The sequence below is a fragment of the Lingula anatina genome, chromosome 6 (genome assembly GCF_051362555.1).
Source record: "Lingula anatina isolate TDL-2025a chromosome 6, LinAna3.0, whole genome shotgun sequence".
Taxonomy (NCBI): Eukaryota; Metazoa; Brachiopoda; class Lingulata; order Lingulida; family Lingulidae; genus Lingula; species Lingula anatina.
In genome coordinates, this window is record NC_141772.1 from 16724216 (window position 1) to 16751592 (window position 27377).

The 27377-nt window shown below is 37.7% G+C and overlaps 3 protein-coding genes across 9 annotated transcripts in view; all 3 read right to left on the reverse strand.

Annotated features, from left to right (window-relative positions):
* Positions 1-5899, reverse strand: part of LOC106181932 (protein polybromo-1) — a 31166-nt gene extending 25267 nt beyond the window's left edge. For 4 of the 7 annotated variants that reach the window (XM_087014477.1, XM_087014476.1, XM_087014480.1 and 1 more), the window contains exons 1-3: positions 5716-5899; positions 4710-4823; positions 3767-3811 (exon numbers count right to left, since the gene is read on the reverse strand). In XM_087014477.1, coding sequence (XP_086870603.1) covers positions 3767-3811; positions 4710-4805 — 141 coding nt within the window. In that variant the 5' untranslated portion in view covers positions 4806-4823; positions 5716-5899. Of the gene's footprint in view, positions 1-3766; positions 3812-4709; positions 4824-5705 lie in introns of all 7 variants that reach the window. The other 3 variants (XM_087014475.1, XM_087014478.1, XM_087014479.1) reach the window with 3 other exon arrangements.
* A 6351-nt stretch (positions 5900-12250) lies between these two features.
* On the reverse strand, positions 12251-13563 carry LOC147761262 (uncharacterized). Its single transcript, XM_087015980.1, has 2 exons — positions 13234-13563; positions 12251-12920 (listed from the first exon to the last, which is right to left on the reverse strand). Exons 1-2 carry the CDS (start codon positions 13525-13527, stop codon positions 12354-12356), a joined length of 861 nt encoding a protein of 286 aa, XP_086872106.1. The 5' UTR covers positions 13528-13563; the 3' UTR covers positions 12251-12353.
* An 8680-nt stretch (positions 13564-22243) lies between these two features.
* Positions 22244-25046, reverse strand: LOC147761263 (uncharacterized). The gene is made up of 2 exons (XM_087015743.1): positions 24540-25046; positions 22244-23574 (listed from the first exon to the last, which is right to left on the reverse strand). The coding sequence occupies exons 1-2, from the start codon at positions 24831-24833 to the stop codon at positions 23008-23010; spliced, it is 861 nt and encodes a 286-aa protein (XP_086871869.1). The 5' UTR covers positions 24834-25046; the 3' UTR covers positions 22244-23007.
* Positions 25047-27377: the final 2331 nt, after the last annotated feature.

Genomic DNA, 27377 nt, shown 5'->3' on the forward strand with positions numbered 1-27377 from the left:
TGGCCATCTTAAGTGGACATCGTATTTTTTATGTTCAAATATAATTATAAAACTGTTAAAAGGATAACTTTGTGCAGATTGTTTATAAACTAGAAAAAACTCGCTTTTTTTACTTCGATCAAGAGAAGATGGCAAAAAAGTTAGGAGTAAATGCAAAAAAGTATATAACTGATTATATCTATATATATATACAGAAAGAGATTTCAGTAAAAGAAAAGCACATTTACAAAGAAACAGTTTTTACTGAAATAACAAGTAAAGCAGTGACTTGAAGCAGAATGAAGGCGATTCCTTACATCCACGGATACTAATCAAATGAATAAAATTAGAACACACTAGTATAGTGCAAGCATTCATCTTAGTACGAAATAAAAAGATTATTCATTGCAATCACATTGATACGCCTCAGCAACAGTGAAGTGCTATACCTATAAAACACAGAACCTAAATAAACATATTTCACAATTAACATGCTACATGTTGCTTAAGCAACATGTTACAGTTAATATTACTCTATAATTTAAACAATAAGAGTATAAGTTCTTTTTTATTCTGAAAACTTTTCAGTGTCTCTTCTTCACCGCTAAATGCTTATTCTTGTACTCAAATTCTAGAATTTTGGTGTGCAAAATGATGATGATAATTTAATCTATCTGGGTGAACTACTGAATCAACAAGGGAAATGAAGTCAACACCCAACAATTCAACTAGCTAATCTAATAGTAAGCTACAGCTACATGCACTGCAAGTACTTAAAAAGGATACCCAAAATGAGTACATTTAGTACAAACTGAACACACTGGCACTAACCCATAACTCATTCTTTAAGTCTAACACTGAAATTTGATCAAAAATCAGAATCTGCTCATACACGGTGCAGATTAGGCTAAAGCCACCACAGGTATATTTCTGTTCTTATGAGCACTATTACACATTGGTTCTTCAAACATGGCTTTTTTTTTTCTTTAATATTATTCAAGACAACCATTCCATGGCAAAGTGACCACCCAAATAATAAATAATAAAATCTGTGATGCACCCTTAATTTGAAGGTAATAATTAAGTCTGAATACAACTTCTATGAGTTTTGGAACTTAGAAAATATGTTACTTACTATAATATAACTTACTATAGCAGATGTGTAGCAGAAAGGTAGCAAAACTACTGGAAAACTATTTTAAAAATCTAGTATGCAGGCCACTCTGTAGTATCAGCTTATTCATCTATTTTCAAATAACTTGCGGGATTATATTGAATTTAAAAGACATTATTTGGTGTTTGTTTTTAAGAAAATTCCATTTCTTAGAATCTAGTGCTTTAAACTTTATTCAAAACCTTCATCTTTTAATTTTATCTGAAAATAAGACATCAATACCACAGAATGACTTTCATAAATACAACTCTCATTTTAAATTAATGTGTTAGATGAGACTCCTTCTGATGTCTTACATAACACACTGTTGTTTTGAAAACTATTCATTTCAATAAATCCATCTTTTTTTTTTTTTTTTTTTTTTTTTTTTTTTAAATCCCTTTGATCTAGACTTCATCTAGACTTTAGACTTCATATCTCAAGCTGTCAGCAATATCTGCCATATGATGTTACAGATGTGAGCAAGAACTTTCCTGGTGTAAACTACCCATCCCCCCCTGCTTGTTACTTCAGGGGTGGGATTGATTATAGATTGATCATCTGTGCACAAAAGTTAATAGACCAAAGTTTAAGGTAAAGGTTTGAAAGAAAGATTTGGGGGAAGCACAGACCTAATTTTCATGAATAGTTTTCAAAATTACTATTTACAGATCCAATGAGGTCTATTTTCTCATAACACACTGTTACTTTAAACAGCAGACAACATGGACAATTTGATGCAGCTTTCAAAAGTTTAAAAAAATGTCTCTCTTTTCATGCATGCAACTGTCATACAAACCTGAATTGCCTGTGATGGTAAAAGAAATACAATGCATTAATGTCCCATTTAAAATCTTTTTGTAAGCAAGTAAATTCCAAGCAGTAAGTATTATTTTGTATCAGGTCTATTTTTAGTCAATACGATTATCATATTTTCTGGATCAAAATCTGCAAATATACAGAAATATGACATTTAATTAGCAATCAAGAGGTCTCACTGCCTTTTGTAGTTTTTAAATTGGCCAAATATGAAATTCTGAATGTTTACCAAATAAGTAAAAAAAACTCCTCTCATTAAAGCCAATTTATTTTTGGCAACTGTAAAAAATAACACACCCTGACTTCAAAGCACTTGAAATAACATTACATTATTCAAGATGCTTTTGCTATCATTCATATTTTATATTGCTGCCACTACTGCTCTTTAGCAATGCAATCTATGGCTCTATTCCCATAGATTTTAGATCGATCTATCCCCGCGGGGAGTCTCACTAGATTACTTTCAGATAATCCGACTTAAATGTCCGTCCCGCCTACTACAAGCTGTAAGAGGGTAATTAACTTTCGTGTCCGCCCGGCTAACAGCTATTTAGCGTGAACCCCCAGGGAGTTAGGTCGATCTAAAGTAGGTCGATCTAATCTATGGAAATGGGGTGAATGTTGCCAATTGAATGCCACTACAGCATACATTTTTGCCTCCAGTAAAAATTTTGAGACACAATTGCATTGCCAAGTGTTTCCATATTATTGCAACAAGCATGATTAGCAATGTTAAATGCTTCTCTTATGTATACCACAGGTCAGTGCCATCAAATGACTTTGGGTGCAGTGTATAAGGCCCTTGTCATATCTAGTATACTTTGGCAATACAATCTGTACTAGTACAGTCTGAGAGAGAACTTGCGCAGTGTAATTACATGTTTGGACTATGCAACGTGTACTGGTAAAGACTGTATTGTAGTAGTATACTGTTCAATGTGGAAAGAGTCTTACTTATAGAGTTGTGCTTTGTTACAGTTGGAGTATCTATATATATCAAAACACATCAGTGATAACACTTTTAAAACATTTTAGTCAGCTGAAGAAAATTATCCAATCAATTATTAACTTTTACCTGCAAAAACCATCATTTCAAACTGTGAAAATATATTGTGATAAGTAAAGAATTATGGTGTTAATGTGACACTGGGCACTGTAGACAAACTGTTCACAATTGAAAACATAAGCTGTGAATATTAGTGGTCAAATATCAATCATTATTTGAAACTATTTTATTACCAGTAATCAATATTGCTTGAAAAACTGAACAAATACATATCTTCTAATTTTGATATAACATACAAAATTTTACTCTTTACACAAATCTACAGAGAAAGGTTAACATTCTGCCATTTATGTCTGAAACACTGATGCAAAGTGCACATCTTCATTATAAATCTTTACACGGCACAGCATATGTTTGTGAAATCTTTTTGCTAGCAGTTACAGTTAATTTCATTTAACACGTAACAAATACAAGTGCAAAAAGACAATTTATGATCATATACTGCCACTGGGGTTCATTCAAACAGATTTCAGAATATTTACTGTAAACAAACAGCTGAATTTCTAAATGATTGTTAACAGTACAAAATTCAATTAATCTCAACAGCAGATTTGCCCAATATTTCAGCTCATTCAGGTAAAAGCAAAATGTATCATAAAATTTGTGATCTGAATTTATATAAAGATATTTTAATTTTACCACCAGAGTGTAAATTACATCAGAATACACAAACACAGTGAACAACACATGGTGAATAGAATGCAGATGTAGAACACACAAGCATGGAACACAGTAGCACTTTTACTCACTGGATCATACTGAGGTGTCTTCTTCTTGGATTTGGGTTGAGAAGGCTACGGAGGACAAAGGCATGCTTTCAAAATTACAACTACAAGATCCAAAAATACTAACACACTCAGAACATTAACTGTTACAACTAAAAGTGGAAGCAATAGACACGGGGAGAAAAAAATCAAAGATGATTTAAGTATTATGAAAATAAGAATAATAATAAAACATGCTATCAACTGGGAAAATTTAAAAACCAGCAGCAAAAATAATGATATATGGAAATCACCCAATAGAATTAATTGGGAAGAAAGAATGATTACAGTTAAAAAGCATGTTAAAAATTTCATCAAATAAAAAAGAATATGCTCACTAACACAAAAGTACAAATACTGTCAACTACTTAGAAAAATAAGGGACAAAATGCTATATTAAAGCTATATTTCATAACAGTTGTTAAAATATGTATGCACAAAAGAAATTATATTCAATTGGGAATTCTATTAACTAACTAAACAAAAGCTACAAAAACTCAACACAGTTCTATGTATGGCAAATTGTTATCAAGATGGTTTGGGATAACACAAAACATGAAGATTTTGTAGTTTATATCACTCAGATCACAACTGTGTCTCTCTGATGGTAAAACACAAAATAACTTCCCACATATTTATTTTACCATCTATTATCTATTCTTGTTGTTGGGCCATCAGAACAGCCTCATTTGTATGTAAAACACCAAAGACCAGTTGGTTCTGCCCAAAATCTGTTACGTATTTTTATAATTATATCTAGGACACTGAGTGCAAGGGAAATGAGATATGGCATAAGATCAAAATAGAAACAGTCAAGGCCAGAGATGGTACAATAACTTTAATGCACTTCAGTTCAAAATGCACATATTTCTTAATTTCTTTTAACATGTTAGTTATAAAGTAACTGAGATAACATAAGGGTGCTTACCGGATCATACTGTATTGACCGCCTCCTTCTCTTTCCACCATGAGAAGACCCTTCCTCCCCCTCCTCTGGGGAGCCTGCAATTTTTCTCTTTGGCATACTGCCTCTGCCCTGTACCTGAATTATCAGTGTGGTAGGTAAATTGATAATGAAAACATAGTTATAACTTTTACCAAGGAAGAATTTTATTTTTACGATTCAGATACTGATTATGAAATAACTTTTAAAGGCCTTGCTACAGATACAAGCATCAATAAAACACATAGGATTGTCCAGCACAAAAAAAAACTGTAAAAGGCGTCAGAATCTCCTCTGAGCGCAGCCGAGAATTAATTACTGCTTTGGAAAGACTCGCTCGCGCTGCCAGTAATTACGCTGCGGGGTATTCAGGGCACAGACCGTGATCACAAGATACCGCCAATAGATTTTTAGAAAATAGATTTTTCATGTGAACGGTCCCTAACACTTCTGCTATTTTTACCAAGACAGGAGGAGGGCCTTAAACAGCTTTTAGGAAGCTTGTTAATTTAAGTTGTAAAGTTAAACACCAAGATTCAAACTACACCTACCTTCTACATAAAACTTTACTATGTATGTTGGATAATGAACAACAGTGATGCAATGGTCTGACTACATTATAACTGCATTTACTCCTAAGGTCTAACACTGTGTTGACAGTTGTGCAGCACTAGGTACTGTACACTTACAACGGTACAGCCCCGTGTGACAGTAATTGTAGTCCGCTAGGAACGTAGTCCGTTCCCCAATACTTTGTATAGGTGACATTCTCCCAAATGCTTACCCCAATACTCCGACCAACCCTAGTCTGTACTTATCATAAGGGACCCAGACTTCTTTTCTTGGGCTGTCAGACCGGTTGCATCTCCATAAGACGTATTTGTGTTCACATAACTTAATATTTTCATTAGGAAATGTGGCTGAACTTCGAGTTATTTTTTATGTTGAATGAGAAATTTGAAAAATACTACAACCACTTACCTACACTTACCTTTAAAAGACAGAAACAACAATAAAACAAAGGATTTCCCGGCAGAAAGCTTTGTTAGACCACCATGATGAATAAAGCTTTGCTTAGCACATTAAAAATCCAGTCCTTATTTACTTTAACATTGTTAAGTATCAAAAGAGCAATTTGCTTTCAGTTGAAGTGACTTTATATTTTGCTGTTTCCCTTATTCCTGTTTTGAATATATACTGATTTATTACTTATTTATTAAAGTCGATAGTTACGAGCGACATAAGGCTTCTTTTAATGCGCATGCGCACATATGAATGTACACACCTGCTAGGAGGCACCCCGAGCACGGAGTACCTAGGTCTTTCACTATTCCTTCTTTCCTTCCACAGGTTCGCGTTATAGAGTATTCGGCTGATGTGTGTTATATGATATATCAAGATCATGCTTGCAATACCGAATGCAGGGGCGGATCCAGAGGTATTTTCTGACAGTTCCAAATGATCTTTGTTGGCTCATCCTCCACTGCCCCCCAACCCCCGCACCCGCACTCTCTGACCTCTCTCTCTCTCTCTCTCTCTCACACACACACACACACACACACACAGACATACACACACGTACACATATATTTCTTTATTTTTCAAACACGTTTGGGCTTAATAATATTGAAAAGAAAGTTATCCTTGTAGTCAAATATCAAATGTAGGCCAGTGAATTGCCACTTAGGAAAATAAGTTGCTGGTTCGAATGGAAAACTTGTCCTAAAACATGTTGGACCAATCATCCGACGGAAAATACGACGAAAACATTCGACTAAACATCAATGTCTACGACCACAGTTTCATGGTCGCACAAAGGACGCAGAAAGGACGCCGTCATCTGTAGGCCCTAAAGGGTGTTTTACACGCATTAGTTTTACGTGGTCAGTGCATGCTAAACGAGTCAAACAAGGAACATGCGTTGCATAAGTGGTTTAAACAAAAGATCTCTTAAGAGACATTGCTTATGTTATTTTGGAATCATCGTTTTTTATTTTAATTTAATTTTTAAAACTACAGGCTTGACAGCCGATTTCCCAACACTGTCTATGGCGCAATTTAGACATTGAAGGAATAACAAATGTTCTTTTTGGACAAAAATGGATTTTCCTGGGGTAATCAACAATTTTCCCGTACTTACCAATGTTTAATGAATCTGTTCCGACATCACAGTTAGTCCATTTTTTTTAAATAAAAAGTTTGGTTATTTAATTGTTATAATTTCTTAAGAGAGTATAACAGAGGGTAGTCATATCTATGGAGGTTACGTGGTCCAGTGCCAAGCAAAGATTCCAGAATAACTGCGATAACAGCCATTTGGTGGTTAAAAATAATATTTTATATTTCTTTTAGTTGTTAACAATGTACCCCCGTTATTTATTGTGAAATATGAATCTCATATATGAAGAGTTGTTTTCCTTAAAAGAAATACAGGAGGTACATGTAGGCCTATAAAATAAGTTTAATTTAGTCTTTAGATTTGTGTTATTTAAAAGTAATCTATACGAATCATTGCTCGATCCGTCCCTGTATTAGGATTCGATATTTCATCCCATCTTTGATTTCATAATTCTATTACTAAATGACTGGCCAGTGATTTACAACACCATCTGCCTTCTTTGCTGGTACATTCACAATACACATACCGGGCATGGCTTCGTTTTCACTGTATGACACTCTGCACTTTTGAGCAGTCGCGGGTTTAGAGTTGGTCAGGGGGGTCCTGACCCTCCCCCCCCCCCCTTCGGTTTCTGAAAAGTAGGCCTGACCCTCCCCCCCCCCCTTCGGTTTCTGAAAAGTAGGCCTATATCAAACGAATTTCCCTTCTTGAAATTAGAATTTTGACTCGCTAAATCATAGTTCTAAACCGTACCCAAAAAAATTTGAGACCCTTGAGCAGGCCCCGAACCCCACACCAAGGGGGCTATGGTCGGCTTCGGATCCAAGGCCCGTTGTTCTGGACCCCCCCCCCCCCCCCCCTTCAAATAATCCTGGATCTGCACCTGCTCTTGAGTATTGAGGTAGTTTATTTGAACAAAGAAATAAACACTACCTCTTTGATTTGAATGATAGAAAAACTCACAAAAGGGGAGAGGATGGGGTTTGGGTGGGGTGGAGAATTCCTTCTTCAAGACTGTTTGTTACCTCGTTATACTAAACCTTTCTTCATTTGATTGGCAGTAACACCCGCATAATATAAATATAATATTAGCCTAAAAGAATATATTCAAGGGAACATTCAATCAAATATTTTTTTTCGTAGTGTTTTTAAAATCATTTCAACTGTTAGAATATTAAATTTTATGACTTTTATGATTTATTCCAATATGTATATAAAAACGCCCCCCCCCCCCCCCCCCCACACACACACACACACACACACACTTCCATCTCGTGAGACTGATGTGACTGGAAAAAGTGACGGGAGTGAGCTCCCCCCTCTTTCATCCACCCAACCCTGCCCCTTGTGCCGCTACTGGATTCATACTCCGCATTTTTCTATGAACAGCGAAACAGTTTCCACGGTCTGCAACATTGTGGGGAGAGTCAGAAGAATATAGATTCTGACATAATGTCTGCAAATTTTTAAGTCTCAAAATTGAAGAAGTCGATTAGCTTTTAGCCCTTTAAAAACTGTTCAATATACTCTCTTTTAAGCGGTTCCAAGAGTCTCAAATATTTTGCTGGCATCTTGATAATTTTCTCTTTCGTGCCTCCCCAAAAACCGTCCATACGCAAAAAATCGATAATCGTATGGGATTTTTCTACAGACAATTGACCTACTTTGGGCCAGTGCAGTTATCGGCGCTATTTAACAATTTTATAACTTTGGCGTGGAAACATGATTCACAACTGTGATATGAAAGTTTTTACTATGATGTGATTAATAAACAGCGCGTGTCGATCAAATCTTTAAAGTTTGTTAGCGCAAGGAGGCATTGCCGTTTAAGGATAATACAAAATATGTACACAACTCAAAACCAATAAAAAATGCATTTTTCTCTTATATGCAAATTAGATTGCCTCGGGTAATAAACTGGCCGGAAGTGATGTTCATCAACACATTCTAAACGACGCTGCAAAGGAAGTTGTCAGACATAAGTATTTTGGAACATTTCAAAGAAATACAAAAAAGTTTCCAAAAACAAGGGAAATATTTTTAAAAAAGTTATCATAAATGGTTTATATGTTCAACAAATAAACATATTCTCTTTTAGATTTAAACCCCTCTTTACACTGTCCTCTCTGTGTCCTTTGTGCGATCATGAAACTGGTATCGCTATGGTCGTAGAAAGGAGGCACAAGCAGAATGAATGTTCAATGACTGGCCAGTTGTCGGCACGTAAAGAATTATTTTTATTTATTTATTTATTTATTTATTTATTTATTTTTTGTTTGTTTTACTCTCAAACGGGGTCGTACTACGGGACGCAGAAAGGACGCCGTCCAGTGTGAAAGGGGGCTTAACAGCACAAAACTGAAGTTGATTTGAATTTGTGCCATTAAAATCTATTGAATAAAATGCTTAGCGAACCAAAGAAAATATCTGATTCCTTTACTTACTTGTACATTCACTAATGTAGACAAATAAAATCCGGCGAAACATGCATGTGTTTGCACTGACCGATACCCCAGCCAATGTTGTCCAATTTCAAGTTCCTCATTTTTGGAATAATTCTCCCTCAAAACAAACTCTCCCAAGTCAGGAATATTATTTCAAATAAATGACATATTGAATGAAATCAAAGAGTTCATTATGTTTGAGTAATACTGCTTATGGACTAAGAAAGTGTGCATTGGTATTTCGAAAAATACCAAGGCTTGGTCTTTGAAATTCTCCCCCCCCCCCGCCCCCCCACCCCTTTCTACTGCTACCATTCAAATAAAGACCGCTTTCAATACTCATGGTGTAGTGTGCGTCAGAAGTTAACTCATTAAATATACATTTGCAAATATACGTAAATAACATAGTGTTAACAACATATTTTTAAAATCTGGGAGAACAAAAATAGCACAGATAAGAGATCTGAATATCAAACCAGTTCAAAACATGTTCCGTCGGCCGGGAAGCGCATCCGGGCCGCCCGGTGGCAGGCGAGCATTCTACCACTGAACTACCGATGCGCACATCGTTCAAAGAAATTAAGACATCCGTCGGTCCTCTCCCTCCTTTTCAAACAATGTTGTTGTCAAACTCAGCTCAAAGCCAGGATCCGGTGGGGCAACACACAGGATCCGGTGGGACAAAATTGTGAATACGACAAACATATCACAATATTTTTTCAATTCAATTTTTTTTTAATTTTAAATACCAATATGCCCTTTTCTTTGAAATACCAATTTACATCTTAATTTCTGTGGGACGCAGCATTTCACCGGATCCAGAGATATTTTCTGACAGTCTTCCAAGTTATCTTTGTTGGCTCATCCTCAACATCCCCATCCCCACGCTCTCTCTCTCTCTCTCCCTCTCTCTCTCTCTCTCTCTCTCTCTCACACACACACACACACACACACACACACACACAGACATATGATAGGTAACAAGTGCGTAACAGTGTGTAACCTTGTGTATTTTGAGAAAATTCGATATGACCATAACTTGCCATTGGGCATGGGTTCTAGCTACCGTTTGGCAGATAAACACTTGTTACTTACCATACATATATCATAGGGTCATTGGTGATATAAAAACACCGAGAAACAAACTAAATTTTGTAATGGCTAGTAGTTGACATCCAGATATTTATATAGCATTCTTCCAAAATACCCAAGGATACACGCTTGTTACCCGCCCGATATGTATAAAAAGTTTAAAAAGGATGTTGACACCGCTGAGAGAAAAAAACTTTGTCCGTGAAATTCCAACCTGACTAAAAATTCAAATTATGAAATAAAAGGACAATATCATGCACCAATATAAATAAAGTATATTGTTCGTTTGTGTGTGTTGTCTGAATTCAAGCCGACTACATCAAATTTTAATAAACTTCATCATATGCCATTATTGCATGCTAGTAAGTTGCTTGTATCCATGGAAGCCGACTATATGCTGATTTGCACTATCATCAATTATGATAAGAGTCAATTTATCATTTTTGATGCAGATATATTTGCAAAAATATTAATATTTGTTACGTTTTTGCTTTAGTCAGTAAAACATAGAAACGTGCATAGACAGTTATGACTTAGAAAATTTTTAGTGTCCAAGCCCTCATGGAAACTTCCAGATAAGCTGGATTGAAACATTTAAGTGTGAAACTTTATGTTTACTGTCAAATATTACCATAAAATTTGCGAGCATAAAGGATATATTGATATATTGATATGAGGATAGGATGATAACCAGTCATTAGACCAAAACTATTCAAGGATGCATTTTGTCTCCAATTCGACATTGATTGAAATGGTCAATATTATGCACGGTATCAGGACAATTCCCCCCGGACAATTCCCCCCCGGACTATTCCCCCCGGACAATTCCCCCCCGGACGATCCCCCCCCCCCCCCCGAATAATATATATTTATATTCAAATATAAAGTAAAGAGTACAAAGTTCAAATCTTTTTATCCATTTTCTGAATATTTCTTAGTGTGATGATGCAACTGGAGGATAAATAATATTAATTTCATTAAACGAATTACTTTAATGGAGAAGTAAAGAACATTTTATTAAAAATCTGATCAAAGTTTATCTCCAGGTAAAGGAGGGGTACACAGATGTTCTCACTCATCCAGGTAACCCTTTGATGAATTAACTGTTACTTTTAATTGCTTAATTACCCTCCCCCCCCCCTTGATTAAGTAAGTCTTGAATCAAGGTGCACCTCTAGATAGAGGTGGGGTAAACAGATTTTCTCGCTTATCCAGTTATCCCTTTGACTATTTGTCACTTTTAATTGCTTGACCATTACCCACCACCCACCACACTAAAAATATTCATAAAATATCTGTTTACCTGTTCATCTGTTTACCCCACCTTTACCTGAAGGATAGGTGGTTATACTTTGATTAGATATTTAATAAATCTTTCTGTACTTGTACTCAATGAAAAAGGAATTTGTTATAAAATAATTTGTTTCATGATGAAGCTGTATTTTCACACTAAAAATATTAATGAAAAAGAAAGAAATGTTTTTAACTTTACACTTTCTACTTTATATTTGTATATAAATATATATTTCTTGGGGGGGAATCGTCGGGGGGGGATTGTCCTGGGGGGGGAATTGTCCGGGGGGAATAGTCCTGGGGGGAATTGTCCGGGGGGGAATTGTCCTAGAATAATTTTGCACGTCTCAGTACGCATACAAATCATAAAGTGACACAAGTCCGCCCCCCTCATGGTGGACACTCCCAATAAGTCCATATAATCAAGATCTAACAAATTACTAGCTTGAAGCAAAGGTCATGAAATTTTGAACTGCTAGGTGAGAATATTATCTGAAACTACTTATACATCTTAACTTTCCATATGTGAATTTTATCAGAAAAAGACTACCACTGATAGTATCATGTATAAAAATTAAAAAAAAAAACATTTCAGGGACCCGATTTACTAACAGCAAAGTTTACATTACAATGTTTTGCACGGAAAAAGTAAATTATGGCATGACTATTATCATCATTATTTTATAGTTTTCCTTTCTTAATTAATGTACGAGTCATTTTAAATACACTTCTCAACAAATGACCTCGCCCGACAAAAAACACCTCATCCAACGGTGTGCCCCCAATCCGTTCAATAAAGAAAGCGTTCACGGCGCTGTTGCTACTTTCTCCATCTTGCAAAGTATGAGCACACTGGTAACTTCCTCCTCCTTCCTTCTTGCTAGAATCTTTCACAACAAACGTGTCCTGGTCAAAAGTTGCCAGGCTGCTCATGCCCATGTCTGGTTTGTGGCAGTTAATAACGTGGTTGGCGATGAGCACGTGTTCTTCACTGGGACGCGCCTCGGGAATGCTGTAGTCTGGGAACGGGTCTTCCAGTATATGACAAAGTAAGCGATAACCGCTCGGGGAGGCCCCGATATCTGTGGCGATGTAGGCAGTAATGAAATAATCAAAACTTAATAGCAGCAAATTTAGCGCTGTGAATTTTTGAAGTCCTTTCCGTTTCATTGCGCTTATAACCATCACTAAGCCTACGTGGAATATAAGCGTGTTGTTATCCGGCAGCTGCTGAACCTTCAGTATCGCCTGAAAAATAGAACAACCAAAAAGATTTTTAAAAGGTGATTAAAAATAAAAATGATTGGAAATAACAAATCAAATAAAACGAATAGAAAAGGCTTAGGTGAACGTGGTTATCGTCTTGACAAACAGAAAATCAGAATTGGTAGGCTAGGACCCAATAATTACGTCTAAACATTGAACACGTTGAATGGGTCCTGGTTTCTGGGTGCAGGTATATTTAGGTACGCTTGTTATATAAAGAGGAACTATGGATAACAAAAAACGAGTTCAGAACGGACGCTTACACTAGGAGAGAGAGAGAGAGAGAGAGACTCACATGAAACATAACAGGTTTCCCCTGTTTATAGATGATGATTATTATTCGTCTTCGTAAAGCCTCGACGTCTCCATGAAGCATTGTATGAGTAAACAGCGATCCCACGGAATTCATGGAAATAGCCTGCATTTCTGCTATAATAGTTTCAGCTATTTTCCCATAGGGTTCAACCCATCTTCTCATTGTCAGTCCACTCGTTAGGGGTAGACTCGTCCCATTCCGTGTTGCCTTGAGAAGGGCTAAGGCAGCGAATAGAAATAAGAAGAAAACTAAGATGAGTATCTCTTTCCACATTGCAATCTAGATATGTTGAATGCTAATGTTGAGCTTCTTAATTAAGCCAGATTCGCCAAAAACGTCAAGGTCAAATAAGCCTAATTATCGGCAATATAAGTTAAAAGGTATTAATGGTTCAGAAAAGATAAAGAGTTTTGCTTTTTACTGACGACTTACGAAAATTTGACACACGTAGAGTGCTTAACGAACTTGAATATTTCTTATTTATAATCTTTTAATCGAAATCTATAAACCGAAATTACACCCGAGAAAAGTTGAAATGGTTTGAAACGATATCGAGGGGCACCTTATAAACTATTGATAAACTTTGACTTGTGGCTAGTTTTACTTGTGGTAATACGGTGTTTTCCGAATCTTTTGTTACACTTTTCTATATTTGTAAGTTTTGCAAAAATTGTGTAAAAAAAGTACTTATCAAGCATTCAGAGAGTGCAGACCTCCACACACACAACTCAATTTTCATTCACATTCTTCTAAATAAACATTTATTAATTAGGTAATTAATTTTGGTTGTCTCAATGCTAATTGATCAGCTAAATGGTCATCATTATTTTTTATTACTTTATAAAATAACTGACTACTTAATCACCATCCAAATACAGCCCATTTCTGACCTATCCTGAGTTTTATCAAAATCCCTCCATAACTTTTTGCATCACGATGCTACCATATACCAGACAGATAGACGAATAATTGAATTATAATTGACCATTGATTAAAAGTAAAAGTCAGGAAGTCAAAGTAAAGTTAACTTCTGCTGTACCACACTGCAGGTGCTTCGCAGCGCGGCTGTCAGAAGCCTAGGTCCCAACCGAACGTACGGGCTGCTACGTGTGGTCAACGGCCATAAAAATGGGGAAAACGTGGGAGTTCGTGCGTGAGGAGCACGTCCATCGTGCGACTTTTGGAGGACGCAAACAGCACGTAGAAACTTTTCACCAATTACTTGATTTCTTCCCTGCGATCTAGCTACACCTAGCCGGACGCAAGGAACCTAAAAACCGTGCGTCCAAAACGTAGTTGGGACCTAGGCTAGACGCATGGTCATTTTTGGCCCTGTTGAAAATAAACATTACCCATGGTAAGCAGACCTAATACAAAATCTGTTACACTCTACAACAGATATAACAATAAAATACCAATTTTAGAACACATCATATTGATAGGGCCTATGTCTTGGTGACGTCTCAATATCCACCACAGCCCCAGTGTGTGCGGACACAGTCTGATATGAGGCGTGGCTTCTTGTTAACAAGGCTAGTAAGATATTTTTATTGAATTCTCCACTGTTATCTGTTCACAAAGGCAGGTCGTAATTCATCTACCGTACCGTTCTTGGAGATATAAATTACTCCTCAGCACTGCAAAGTAGTAGGCCTACTTAATAACCTTGAGCGCGTTACACGTCACAGGTCTTGCGTAACTACCCACGTGCTCTATGGGCATCATGGCGCCTGTTGTGTGACCAAAACGTTGTGTTGATGCGCGAAATCAGTGTTCACGCAGGACTTACGAGGGTATGGTCTAAGGGAAAAATCTAAAGTGTACCAACTTTTTTGATGAACAGTGTAGTTTACCGCGGACAATGAGTGTCCCACATGCTATAAATTACAATTCTGAGTTCACCTATTTGCATGGGAAATCCTGCTCTGGGCGATGACAGCTGAGTGAAGAGATAAATCACATGCAAAAATTTTCACTGGAGTCAGTAGAAAAACATTGTCATGAATAACTCAGAGACATAATTGTGAATGTCTAGTGAAAAATCAATCTGTGACCCTGGTAGAGGGAAGCTCCACCCCGTCCCCGTGCCTCTGACGCCCGAACTAGCCGTATCATCATCAACTTTTGAACCCACACTAGATCTCCCTTAGCAAAATTTTAAGCTTCCCGCACACTGTTTCTGCGTATGCGCAGCACATTCACAGTAAGGGTTTCTGCGCATGCGCAGCACGCCTTATTTGCATGGTAAAATACGCACCTCCCGCACACTCCTTGCACATCTCCTGCACACTTCCTGCACACCTCCAACACCACCACCAGCACACTTCTTGCATACCTCCTGCGTACTTCTTGTACACCTTCTGCGTACTTTTTGCACACCTCCTGCATACTTTTTGCACGCCTCCTGCGCACTTTTTGCATACCTTTCTGCACGTTTCCTACACACTAATTTAAATATTTTATAACACAATTTAAATTTTACTCGCTTGTTTTTCAATCAATTGATATTAATTCTACAAAGACAGGTTTTGAGTTTCATTTGAAGACATGTGCCAACATCTTAAAATTTTATTTCTCATGTTAGAAAAGTAAATATTATCCTTTGGAAACTGTACTGTCACTGAACAGAAATATTGTTAAATCTGTTTATCAACAAAAAACAAGAAATTACAGTCATATATTGTGCTTTATTAATCAAATTAAAAAATCGAACAAAATCAGCAAAATTCAAGCCATGTCCATATTTCTCTTCTTTTCATCTTTTGCCACATTTCTCTTCTTTACTCATCCTGTCTTGCTCTGTCCATCTAAAAAAAAAGAGTATACCATAAAGTCCTATAAATTCACCGCACAGCACAATGCTAAACATCCAAATCTTAAACGACCACGTGGAGGACAAAAAACATTTCAAAATACATATTTCTGTTTGATAAGTCCTAAAATCAAGTTCAAGTGTTTAGTGTTCATATAAAGAAAAGGTAGAAAGCTAGGCAGAAAAAATGTATTGGATATTTAAAAAAAAAACAAAGTGCTAAAACTGCTTTGAAGAATACTTTATATACATTCCTCACACATCTACGTGATGTTGATATGTCTTAGGGTTTATGGCTGCATTCACTTATTCTCTTACTTTATACTTGAGAATAATAACAAAATATAATTAGCTTACAGTAAGTGATGTTCTATTTTAAAACTTACTCTGCACAGCTCTTTCATCTAGAGAATCCTTCACAAAAGAAACTATTGCTGACAGTTCCTGTGGGCTGAAAAAACTCTCTAGTAACTTCTTTATCACAAAGGGACTTGACTTTTTTGGTATACTTTGTGAGAGTTTCAATGAGCCACCAACTATAGATATTCACAGCAAAGTCTGTCATGCCAGTCTTGTCATGCCAGGTTCTGTATGTTGTCTACTCTCTAGGATCACCTGAAGTAAACAATTATTCAACAAATATCCATTTGTTCAAGTAACACAGTAAGGACAGATTATATTATATAGATAACTTTTAATAAACAACAAACCAAAAATTAAATGAAATGCAAATCTGTTTTATAAGAAATGAAGAGACTAAACAGAAATTGCATTCTGTATCCTTGTTTCTTTGTTGGCTAAAAGGGAAGTGCATACATTATAAATTATAACTTATTTAATGTAATATAGATTTAATGTTTACAATGTACGCTACAAATTAGATCTTTTTTTTATTTTCAATTTGATTAGATGCCCAAATGATCCAATGCATCACTGTAATACACATCTTCCTCAATCCAATTTTTCTACACTGTGTACTCTTCCACTATGCTCCTGAATTAAAACTGGCTTGATAGTTAGGCTCTGTTCTCACAACTTTTAGATCGATCTGTCACCGCGGGGAGTCTCACTAGATTACTGTCAGATAATCCCCCTTAAGTGTCCGTCCCCGCCTACTACAAGCTTTAAGGGGTAATTAACTTTCGTGTCCGCCCGGCTGACAGCTATTTAGCGTGAACCCCCAGGGAGTTAGGTCGATCCAATGTAGGTCGATCTAATCTATGAGAATGGGGTGTTACTATACAGCCTTCACTCATTTGTTGCTTGTCTCATATAAACAAAGACTTACACAGGATACCACACCACTGGTAACACCAAATAGGTGGTTACTGTAATATAATTGGTAACAATAGCTACATGAACAGGGGGTCATGCCGGTTGCATGCCTATACGTCCCCGCACCGATACTCCCCCGCTTCTTAACATCCCCTCACCAAAACTTCCCCGCACCGATATTCCCCCGCTTCTTTACACCCCCGCACCGATACTCCCTCGCACCGAAACTCCAACGCTTCTTTACATCCTCGCATCGATACTCCCCCGCACTCATACTCCCGCGTACCGATACTACGCAAAAACACTACTCCCCCAAGGCATAGATTCCCTTGGCTTTGTTAACACAATTCGTGATTCAAAACCCTTTCTATAATGGTTTGTTTTTTTAAAGATGCACCACCCTCTTGGGACCCAAAATTGACGCATTGTATTCGAAATATATGGGGAAAATAAAGAACGCTACACGAAGTCGATCTCAGACTTTGTGTGCAGCTTGACAGTACGTAGGCTTACAGCTCTTCCTTGTGATTTTTGAGAAATGTTTTTGCAAAATTAATATCGTTCTCCTACTGTAGTTACCGTATATATATTGTACGCCATTTTATTTATTTATTTATTTATTTATTTATTCATTTATTTATTCATTTATTTATTTATTTATTTACTTAAGGCAAAGTTAGTTTTAATCTAAGATAACGCAGCTATGTCTTTTCTTCAGGCAACGATGAATTCGTTAAATTATTAAGTAATAAAAAAGCATTGCTAAAGCGCTTTGTTTTCTGTCATCTTCCTCCAACCTTCTTTTCTGCTCTTTAAGCTTCCTTCCCTTGTCTTTTGGAGGCATATTCGAATCTGAATTGAGCAAAATTCAAAAATTTTGAAAATTGTTGCACAACGAAATTGTAGAGACACGAGCATGCGTCGTGAGCGCGCCTTTTATACTCGCAGTTCCGCCGCGTTTTCGACTTACTTCGTTATAGATGTGAGGGCGTGCGTTGTACTCAACACGCAAAGGGCACTTTCTCCTTCACTGCTCCTTCATTGGAAATGTTCAATATCCTCCCTACGTGCTTACATACTTGCGAACTCGAAATTTCGCATAAAGGACTTGCGTGGCACATGAGATTCTTCGCAAAATTTGGACTCAAACGGGTCGTAAGAGCCCGTGCGGCCGGTTGTGACCGAGACTAATGTGTTGTCGTCCAAGATTTTTTAGGAACTTTGCGGCTTCTTTTGTACAATACCGATGTTCAATTTTAAGCAATTAAGATTTGTATGCACCGCGCAATAGCATAAAAACAACATCACCAAGGATTTCCCTGCGGCCATTTTTTCCACATATGTCACCAATATCCAAAGTGTTTTTCCATTTGAAAAAAGTATTTCTTATACAGTGTAGGCCGTGCTTCCGACTCGTTGACCAATTTATCAAATCTATATGTGAAACAATATCGATGTGAGGTGACAGACTCCCCCATGATAGACAGTCCGGTTCCCATCAATTTTCATAGGTTATTAAACCCCTCCCTAGATTTTGACCCACTTACGTAGACTGACCCTAACCTGTATAATTAAATGGAGGGTTGCCTCTCTTTTACCCAGACCCTCAGTTTCGTGGAAATTGCACAGGGGGAGTAATGATGTGGGCGAGTATCGGTGCGGGGGAGTAACAGTGCGCGTATAACGGCAATTTTAGAGGGGATTTAACGATGTGGGGATCTATCGGTGTGGGGTCGTATCGATGTGCATAATGCAAAAATTTACTAAGGGGTAGTATCGGTGCGGGGGAGTATCGGTGCGGGGGAGTAACGATGCGGGGGAGTATCGGTGCGGGGGAGTAATGGTGCGGGGGAGTATCGGCACGACGCTTGCATGCCTATACGTCCCCGCACCGATACTCCCCTGCACTGGTACATCCCCGTACCAATACTTCTCCGCACCGATACTCCCCCACAATTACAGATATACTGAGGGGGAGTATCGGTGCGGGGATGTACCGGTGCGGGGATCTATCGGTGTGGGGTCGTATCGATGCGCATAATACAAAAAATTACTAAGGGAGGTTATCGGTGCGGGGGAGTATCGGTGCGGAGGGAGTAATAGTGCGGGGAATTATGGACATGACCCCGTTAAGGTTATATTGCCCTTGACTTATTCTCATACTTTGAGTGAGGTAAACACCATAGTTTGTTAGAACAAAACAATTTATAACTAGCTTTACATAATGTTATTGATTTGTTTGTTGGACATATTAAATAACTGGTACATATGAAATAATCAAATGATTAAAAGTTTTTACTTTTAAATAGCATACCCAAATAAAATTGAAAGCTTGCTGTACACTCAACTCACACAACTTAAACTTTCTAAGTTTCCTGTACACTTGTTGCACACTGCTGATGAAATTGAAAGTTTATTGCACACTTTCTGCACATGCCTGTTGAAAAACCAAGTGTCTTGCACATTTTCTGCACACTCATGACAGAAAAATTACATTTTCTGCATACTTGTTGCGTACTCTTGATCAAATTTTAAGGTTATTGCACACTCTCCGCATGCTTCTATTGAAATACCAAGGGTGTATTCCCAGAGATTTAGATCGATCCAGGGATTAAGATTTAGATCGACCTATCTCCCTGGGGGTTCACGCTAAATTGCAGTCAGCAGAGCGCGTACCATAGTTAATTACCCCCTTAGAGCTTTCAGTAGGCGGGACAGACGCTTAAGCCGGCTAAGCTGACAGTAATCAAGTGAGACTCCCCACAAGGATAGATCGATCTAAAATCTATGGAAATGGGGTCTAAGTCTCTTGCATACCTTCTGAACACTATCTGTACTTATGGAAGTGTGCAGTGGGTGTGCAGCAAGAAAGAATTTTTATCGCACACTTCTGCACACTCCCCAAAGCTGTCTACTGCACACTCTAGAGTGTGCCGCACATGTGCGGTACATTCGCAGCACATGTGCTGCACACTTTTCATTTTGCTAAGAGCTGCCATTCCATTGCTACCAAATAACGGGCTCATCATTTGCTTGTCTAGCCTGCAAAACTGTGAAGCGGTGTAACGTGACAGAGGTCCCCTCTGATAGAGAGTCCGCTTTTTTTCCATTCATCTATACAGGTACTGTATGCATCGCTAACCCTAACCATTATAACTAAAAGGAGGGCGGACTTTTTGTTTCACGGACCCTCAGTTTCGTTACACCAGAGACAGCATGGCTACAGTTGGATTGTTGAAAAGTTATTTTGGCACCGAGAGATTCTGTTCTGGTCCTACACCTGTGAATGTCCATCATGATTTATCAAAAGAGGTCCCTTGGCTGGCTCTGGTTTGGCCCTGAGAATATTTTATGCGGTGTAATATTTTAAGAAATTTGGAAACCTGCTATTGTGTCGTTCAAGAGGAAGGGTTAGTTACTTTTAGTTTTAGCAACCCATTTCAAAGTCTTGTGGTTGATCCACGAGATCAACGGGCTTGCTGGGCCATGTTTTACAGCATAAATTGAAAAACATAAATTTCAGTAAAAAAACTTCTGTCTACATTTCTTATAACTCTTTGTTAAAGATACCTTTCTGCCTCCACCCCATCCGAGGACTTGTAATTGATGCTTCTATTTCTTGGTTCTGTGCTGTATATAAACGGGGCAGATAAGTAGATCAGAAAAGTAGGTCAAATTAACGGCCAAAATATTGCAAGTTCATGCAAAACTGTCGACCGCATTAAAATTGTAAGGATTTCAAATTATAATACCCCATTGAACCGACCAAAAAACTCACAACATGCATTTGCTGACAATAAAAATAAAATGGTTGCCCTAAATAGTAAAAGCAAGCAGCTTCCTACGTAGACATCAAATCAAATAAAGATGGCTCCCACTAAATACGATAGCAAAGTTTGGGTGCATGAAATTCCTAACACAAAACACATAAATACATGCAAAAAAAATTTAAAGTATATATGGTAGAGCAGCAGCTTTTTTAGCGTTTTTTTTTTTTTTTTTTTTTTCGCGTCCGTGCTGGTCCCGGTGTGGCGTGTACCGCTCGGGGCGTGAATCATCCGTTCTGCTCATGCGCACAAAGCGCAGGCAAATCTGAGAGACTTCCGGCGTGTACAGTCCGTCTCTATAGAGTCATCAATACATTCTTAGCCTTTAATGAACATGCGCTGTTGAGAACATACTGCAAATTCAAACATAATCTTTAGAAATATTCATATCTTAAAGATGTTCACCGCTACAGGGATTTCCCTCAGGTGGCCATATCAACACACTAGCCTAGTAAAATCAATACTAAAATAGTAGCCAGCAGCTGAATAACGACGGCCCGTCCACGGTAGGTTCATCCATGCGTCGAGCTGTAATTTGACGCTGATTCTCTATCAAAATTATCAATTAACACATGAATTTGATCCCCATCATAGTAAATGTATAATGTGGTAGGAAATGAACTAGCCGAATATAACAGTACAGGTAAATAACAACGGATCATTCACAGAACGGCTCATACACGCGCCTGCTGCGTGTACAATCGGTCAGAACGGATGGTTCACGCAGAACGGACCGTACACGTGACACCGGTGACGCAACTAATGCGCAGCGCAGCTACATGTAGCTCTATCGAATCAATATACCTCGTCGGAATACCGAACCTTCGTATTAGAGAACCCCTAGGGGTAGCGAACCCTTTGGCTTCAAAATAGAGGACTCTTCTAATATCGAACCCTAGATGGGTGCACTTCTTTATAATGAAGGTTCACTATTACGAAGGCTCAGTATTCTGAAGGTTTGCATTTCCCAAATACGCGCCGAGAGGAGCGCACAGAAAGAAAGACCGTAAAAAAAATACACGTTAAGGTCGATGTGTACTTCCTCTGCACTTTATTTAATGGATCATCGTGAAATTACGTAGATGTAAATTATATGACGTAATATGTAAAAACATATTAGTTAAATTCAATGCGGACTTTTTCATTGATAGATGAATGAACGTGAAATTTAATTATTATGAAATTAACTTATAATTTTGCAATTAGACCTGCATTTTGTCTCCAATTCGACATTGATTTAAAGGGTAAATGTTTTGCACGTCTCAGCACGCATACAAATGTCATGTTGCTTAGAAAACATGTATTCCATAAAAGCACTAAATTTTGATACTGCAGTGTTTATTTATGAGAAAGATGCTTATTTAGAAAGCAATTTTACAAAAAATCAGAACGAGGTTGACTAAGGTCTTATATGCTACAACGCTGCTATGGAGATTCCCAGGTTCTTGGTCTTCAACTCTGCACACAGAAAAGTTCACAGATTTTTATGCTTAACTTTATCAATTAAATTGTCAATCAAATAAATCATAAAGTGACACAAGTCCACTCCCTCATGGTGGACACTCCCAATAACTCCATGTAATCAAGATCCAGCAGATTAGCCTACTAGCTAGAAGCAAAGGACATTAAATTTTGAACTGCTAGGTGTGAAATATTATCTGAAACTACTTATACATCTTAGCTTTCCATGTTTGAATTTTATCCGAAAAAGACTACCACTGATAGCATCATGTATGAAAAAATTAATTTTTTTCTTGGAGCAGATTTAGTAACGGCAAAGTTTACATTACAATATATTGCGCAGAAAAAGTAAATTATGGCATGACTATTAGCATCATTTCATAGTTTTCCTTTCTTAAGTATCGTATAAATCATTTTAACTACACTTCTCAACAAATGACCTCGCCCGACAAAAAACACCACATCCAACGGTCTGCCCCAAATCCGTTCATTAAAGAAAGCGTTCACGGCGCTGTTGCTACTTTCTCCATCTTGCAAAGTATGAGCACACTGGTAACTTCCTCCTCTTTCCTTCTTGCAAGAATCTTTCACAACAAACGTGTCCTGGTCAAAAGTTGCCAGGCTGCTCATGCCCATGTCTGGTTTGTAGCGTTTGATCACGTGGTTGGCAGTAAGCACGTGTTCTTCACTGGGTCGCGCCTCGGGAATTCTGTAGTCTGGGAACGGGTCATCCAGTATATGACAAAGTGAGCGATAACCGCTCGGGGAGGCCCCAACATCTGTGGCGATGTAGGCAGTAATGAAATAATCAAGACTTAATAGAAACAAATTTAGCGCTGTGAATTTTTGAAGTCCTTTCCGTTTCATTGCACTTATGACCATCACCAAGCCTACGTGGAATATAGGCGTTTTGTTATCCGGCAGCTGCTGGACCTTCAGTATCGCCTGAAAAATAAAGCAAAAGATTTTTAAAAGGTGATTAAAAATAAAAATAATTTGAAATAACAAATTAAATAAAACGAAAAGACAAACAGAAAATCAGACAATTCAGTTTTTTACATTTCTTGAGCTTAGCGCCATGGCCGAGTGTACCGCTCTAGATGTAGGCTATGGTAGGCTTGGACCAAATAATTACGTCTAAGCATTGAACACGTTGAATGGGTCCTGGTTTCTGGGGGCAGGTATATTTAGGTACCCTTGTTATATAAAGAGGAACTATGAATGACAAAAAACGAGGTCAGAACGGACGCTTACACCAGGAGTACGCTTATTGAGATTTATCTTGGCTTCCTTCACTGAAGTATCATAGCAGCGAATTCATGGCCAAATAACATTTCAGAAACTTCTTATTTTAAATAAAGTTATGTAAAAGTTTAACAAATTTATTTAGGTGTCATATAACCTGATCCGAATCTCTAAATACCTGTTATTCATTAAAATAAACTGTAATCAAGTTATAAAGGATGCGTTCAGTTGTAAAAGGAAATGATTGGCATCATCTCTTAGTTAAAGTTGAAACAAAATTTAACTTATATTGCGTAATCAATGTGTCTAATCAATTATCTGGTTCCAATATGTTTTAGACTGCATTCCCAGGGCGGGACACACATTTAAGCCTGTTAAGCTGACACCAATCTAGTGAGACTCCCCAGGGGGATAGATCGATCTAAATATCTATGGGAATGGGGTCTTACTGTGCGAATTATTTTTATGTTTTCATGTGCTTCTTCTTATGTACAGCATATAAAGAGAATAATTGAATTGTAATAAGAGTTCGGTCAGTCGATCGCACTGATAGCTGGATTTCCCATGGAAGTGATAGTTGTTTGCCACGGAACCATGTTTGCACGGACATTGCCGATACACACACACAGAGAGAGAGAGAGAGAGAGAGAGAGACAGAGACTCACATGAAACATAACAGGTTTTCCCTGTTTATAGATGATCATTATTATTCGTCTTCGTAAAGCCTCGACGTCTCCATGAAGCATTGTGTGAGTAAACAGCGTTCCCACGGAATTCATGGAAATAGCCTGCATTTCTGCTATAATAGTTTCAGCTATTTTCCCATGGGGTTCAACCCATCTTCTCATTGTCAGTCCACCAGTTAGGGGTAGACTCGTCCCATTCCGTATTGCCTTGAAAAGTGCTACGGCAGCGAATAGAAATAAGAAGAAAACTAAAATGAGTATCTCTTTCCACATTGCAATCTAGTGGAATGTTGAATGCTAATGTTGAGCTTCTTAAGTTGTTTCTACTGGCTTATATCATGGACCTCAAATCGGTGTTCCCCCTACTCGCCTTGTAGTCCCTATCAATGTGGTGAGTCGGCCAGCCAATGGGACCAGTCAAATTGACGCCTACTCTCATGTGACCTTGTCCAGTTACTGTAATAGGAAAGGTAGGAGAGCATGAGTGAGGACAGCTTGGAAATCAAGCCAGATCCGTCAAAAAAGCCTTATTACCGGCAATATAACCCTTCCTATTGGTTAGAAGATATAAATTGTTCCGAAAGGACAGAGACTTTTGTTTTTAACTGACGACTTACAAAAATTTGGCACTTTTAGTGTGGTTAACGACCTTGAATATTTCTTAATTTATAATATTTTTATCACAATTTATAATCAGAAATTACACTCGCGAAAATGGTTTGAAATGATACCAAGGGGCACCTTAAAGGCAATTGATCAACTTTGACTTGCGGCTGGTTTTACTTGTGGTAATACAGTGTCAATGTTTTCCGAATCTTTTGTTACACTTTTCAATATTTGTAAATTTTGCAAAACTTGTTTAAAAACTTTGAAAATACTTAAAAAGCATTCAGAGAGCTTAGACCTCCACAAAGACAATTCAATTCTCATTCTTCTTAACAACCATTTATTAATTAGGTAATTGAGTAACTGATTATCTCAATTCATTTTGAAGGCTTTATTAACAATAAACAAATCTAAATTGTCATCATTATTAATTATTAGTTTATGAAATAACTAACTACCTAATCACCACCCAAATACAGCCCATTTCCGACCTATCCCGAATTTCATCAAAATCCCTCCATAACTTTTTGGATCACTATGACTAGACAGACAGACGAATAATTGAATTATAATTAACCATTGTTCAACGATAAAAATCAGGAAGTCAAAGTAAAGTTCACTTTACAGACGCATGGTCATTTTTGGCCCAGATGAAAATAAACATTACCCATGGTAAGCAGTCCTAATACAAAATCTGTTATACTCTACAGTAGACATAACAATAAAATACCAATTTTAGCACACATTAAATTGATATGTCTTGGTGACAAACAGGTCTCAACATCCACCACAACCCCAGTGTGTGCGGACACAGTCTGATATGAGGCGTGGCTTATTGTTAACAAGGCTAGTTAGACATTTTTATTGAATTCTCCACTGTTATCTGTATACAATGACAGGTCGTAATTCATCTACCGTACTGTTCTTGGAGATCATAAATTACTCCACAGCACTGCAAAGTAGTACTTAATAACCTTGAGCGCGTTACACGTCACAAGTTTTGCGTAACTACCCACGTGCTCTATGGACATCATGGCGCCTGTTATGTGACCAAAACGTTGCGAAATCCGTGTTCACGTAGGATGTACGAGGGTATGGACTAACGGGAAAAATCTAAAGTGTACCAACTTTTTTGATGAACAGTGTAGTTTGCCGTGGACAATGAGTGTCACACATGCTATAAATTACAGTTCACCTATCTAATATTTGCATGGATAATCCTGCTCTGGGCGATGGCAGCTGAGTGAAGAGATAAATCTCATTCAAAAAAAAAAAAAAAAAAAAAAAAAAAAAATCACTGGAGTCAGTAGAAAAACATTGTCATGAAGAACTCAGAGACATAATTGTGAATGTCTAGTGAAAAATCAATCTGCGACCCTGGTAGAGGGTAACTCGTATCATCATCAACTTTTGAACCCACACTAGATATGCCATTCCATTGCTACCGAATAACGGGTTCATTATTTGCTTGTCTAGCCTGAAAAACTGTGAAGCGGTGTAACGTGACAGAGAGTCCTCTCTGATAGCGAGTCCGCTTATTCTCTATTCATTTGTACAGGTATGCATCGCTATAGGCTAAACCTAACCATTATAACTAAATGGAGGGCGGACTTTCTGCGTCACGGAGCCTCAGTTTCGTTACACCGGAGACAGCATGGCTATAGTTGAATTGTTGAAAAGCATAAGTTACCAACATGTGAACAAGATGTGCTGGGCTACGGAGAACAGAACCCCAAGAGTCTCGCATTGGAACCATGTGGTATTCGCAGATGAACTATTCCATTGGTGGCAGTCGATTGGTAGGGGCCTACAGTTGGATTGGCTATGGTTGGATTGTTGAAAAGTTATTTTGGCACCGAGAGGTTCTGTTCTGGTCCTACACTCTGTGAATGTCCTTCATGATTTATCAAACGAGGTTCCTTGGCTGGCTCTGGTTTGGCCCTGAGAATGTTTTCTGCGGTATAATGTTTTACGAAATTTGGAAACCTGGTATTGTGTCGTTCAAGGGGAAGGGTTAGCTACTTGTAGTTTTAGCAACCCTATTCACTGTCTTGCTGCGAGATCAACAGATCAACAAAATATGGGTCATATTTTACAGCATAAATTGAAAAACATAAATATCAGAAAAAAACTTGTGTCTATATTACTTAATTTGTAACTCTTTGTTAAAGATTCCTTTCATGCCTTCACCCCACCCGATGACTTGTAATT

Coding starts and splice junctions, on each gene's coding strand:
- LOC147761262 (XM_087015980.1), bottom strand. CDS start 13,527: ATGTGGAAAGAGATACTCATCTTAGTTTTCTTCTTATTTCTATTCGCT. Junction 12,921..13,233: donor GGAAACCTGTTATGTTTCAT/GTGAGTCTCTCT, acceptor TCTATTTTTCAG/GCGATACTGAAGGTTCAGCA.
- LOC147761263 (XM_087015743.1), bottom strand. CDS start 24,833: ATGTGGAAAGAGATACTCATTTTAGTTTTCTTCTTATTTCTATTCGCT. Junction 23,575..24,539: donor GAAAACCTGTTATGTTTCAT/GTGAGTCTCTGT, acceptor TTTATTTTTCAG/GCGATACTGAAGGTCCAGCA.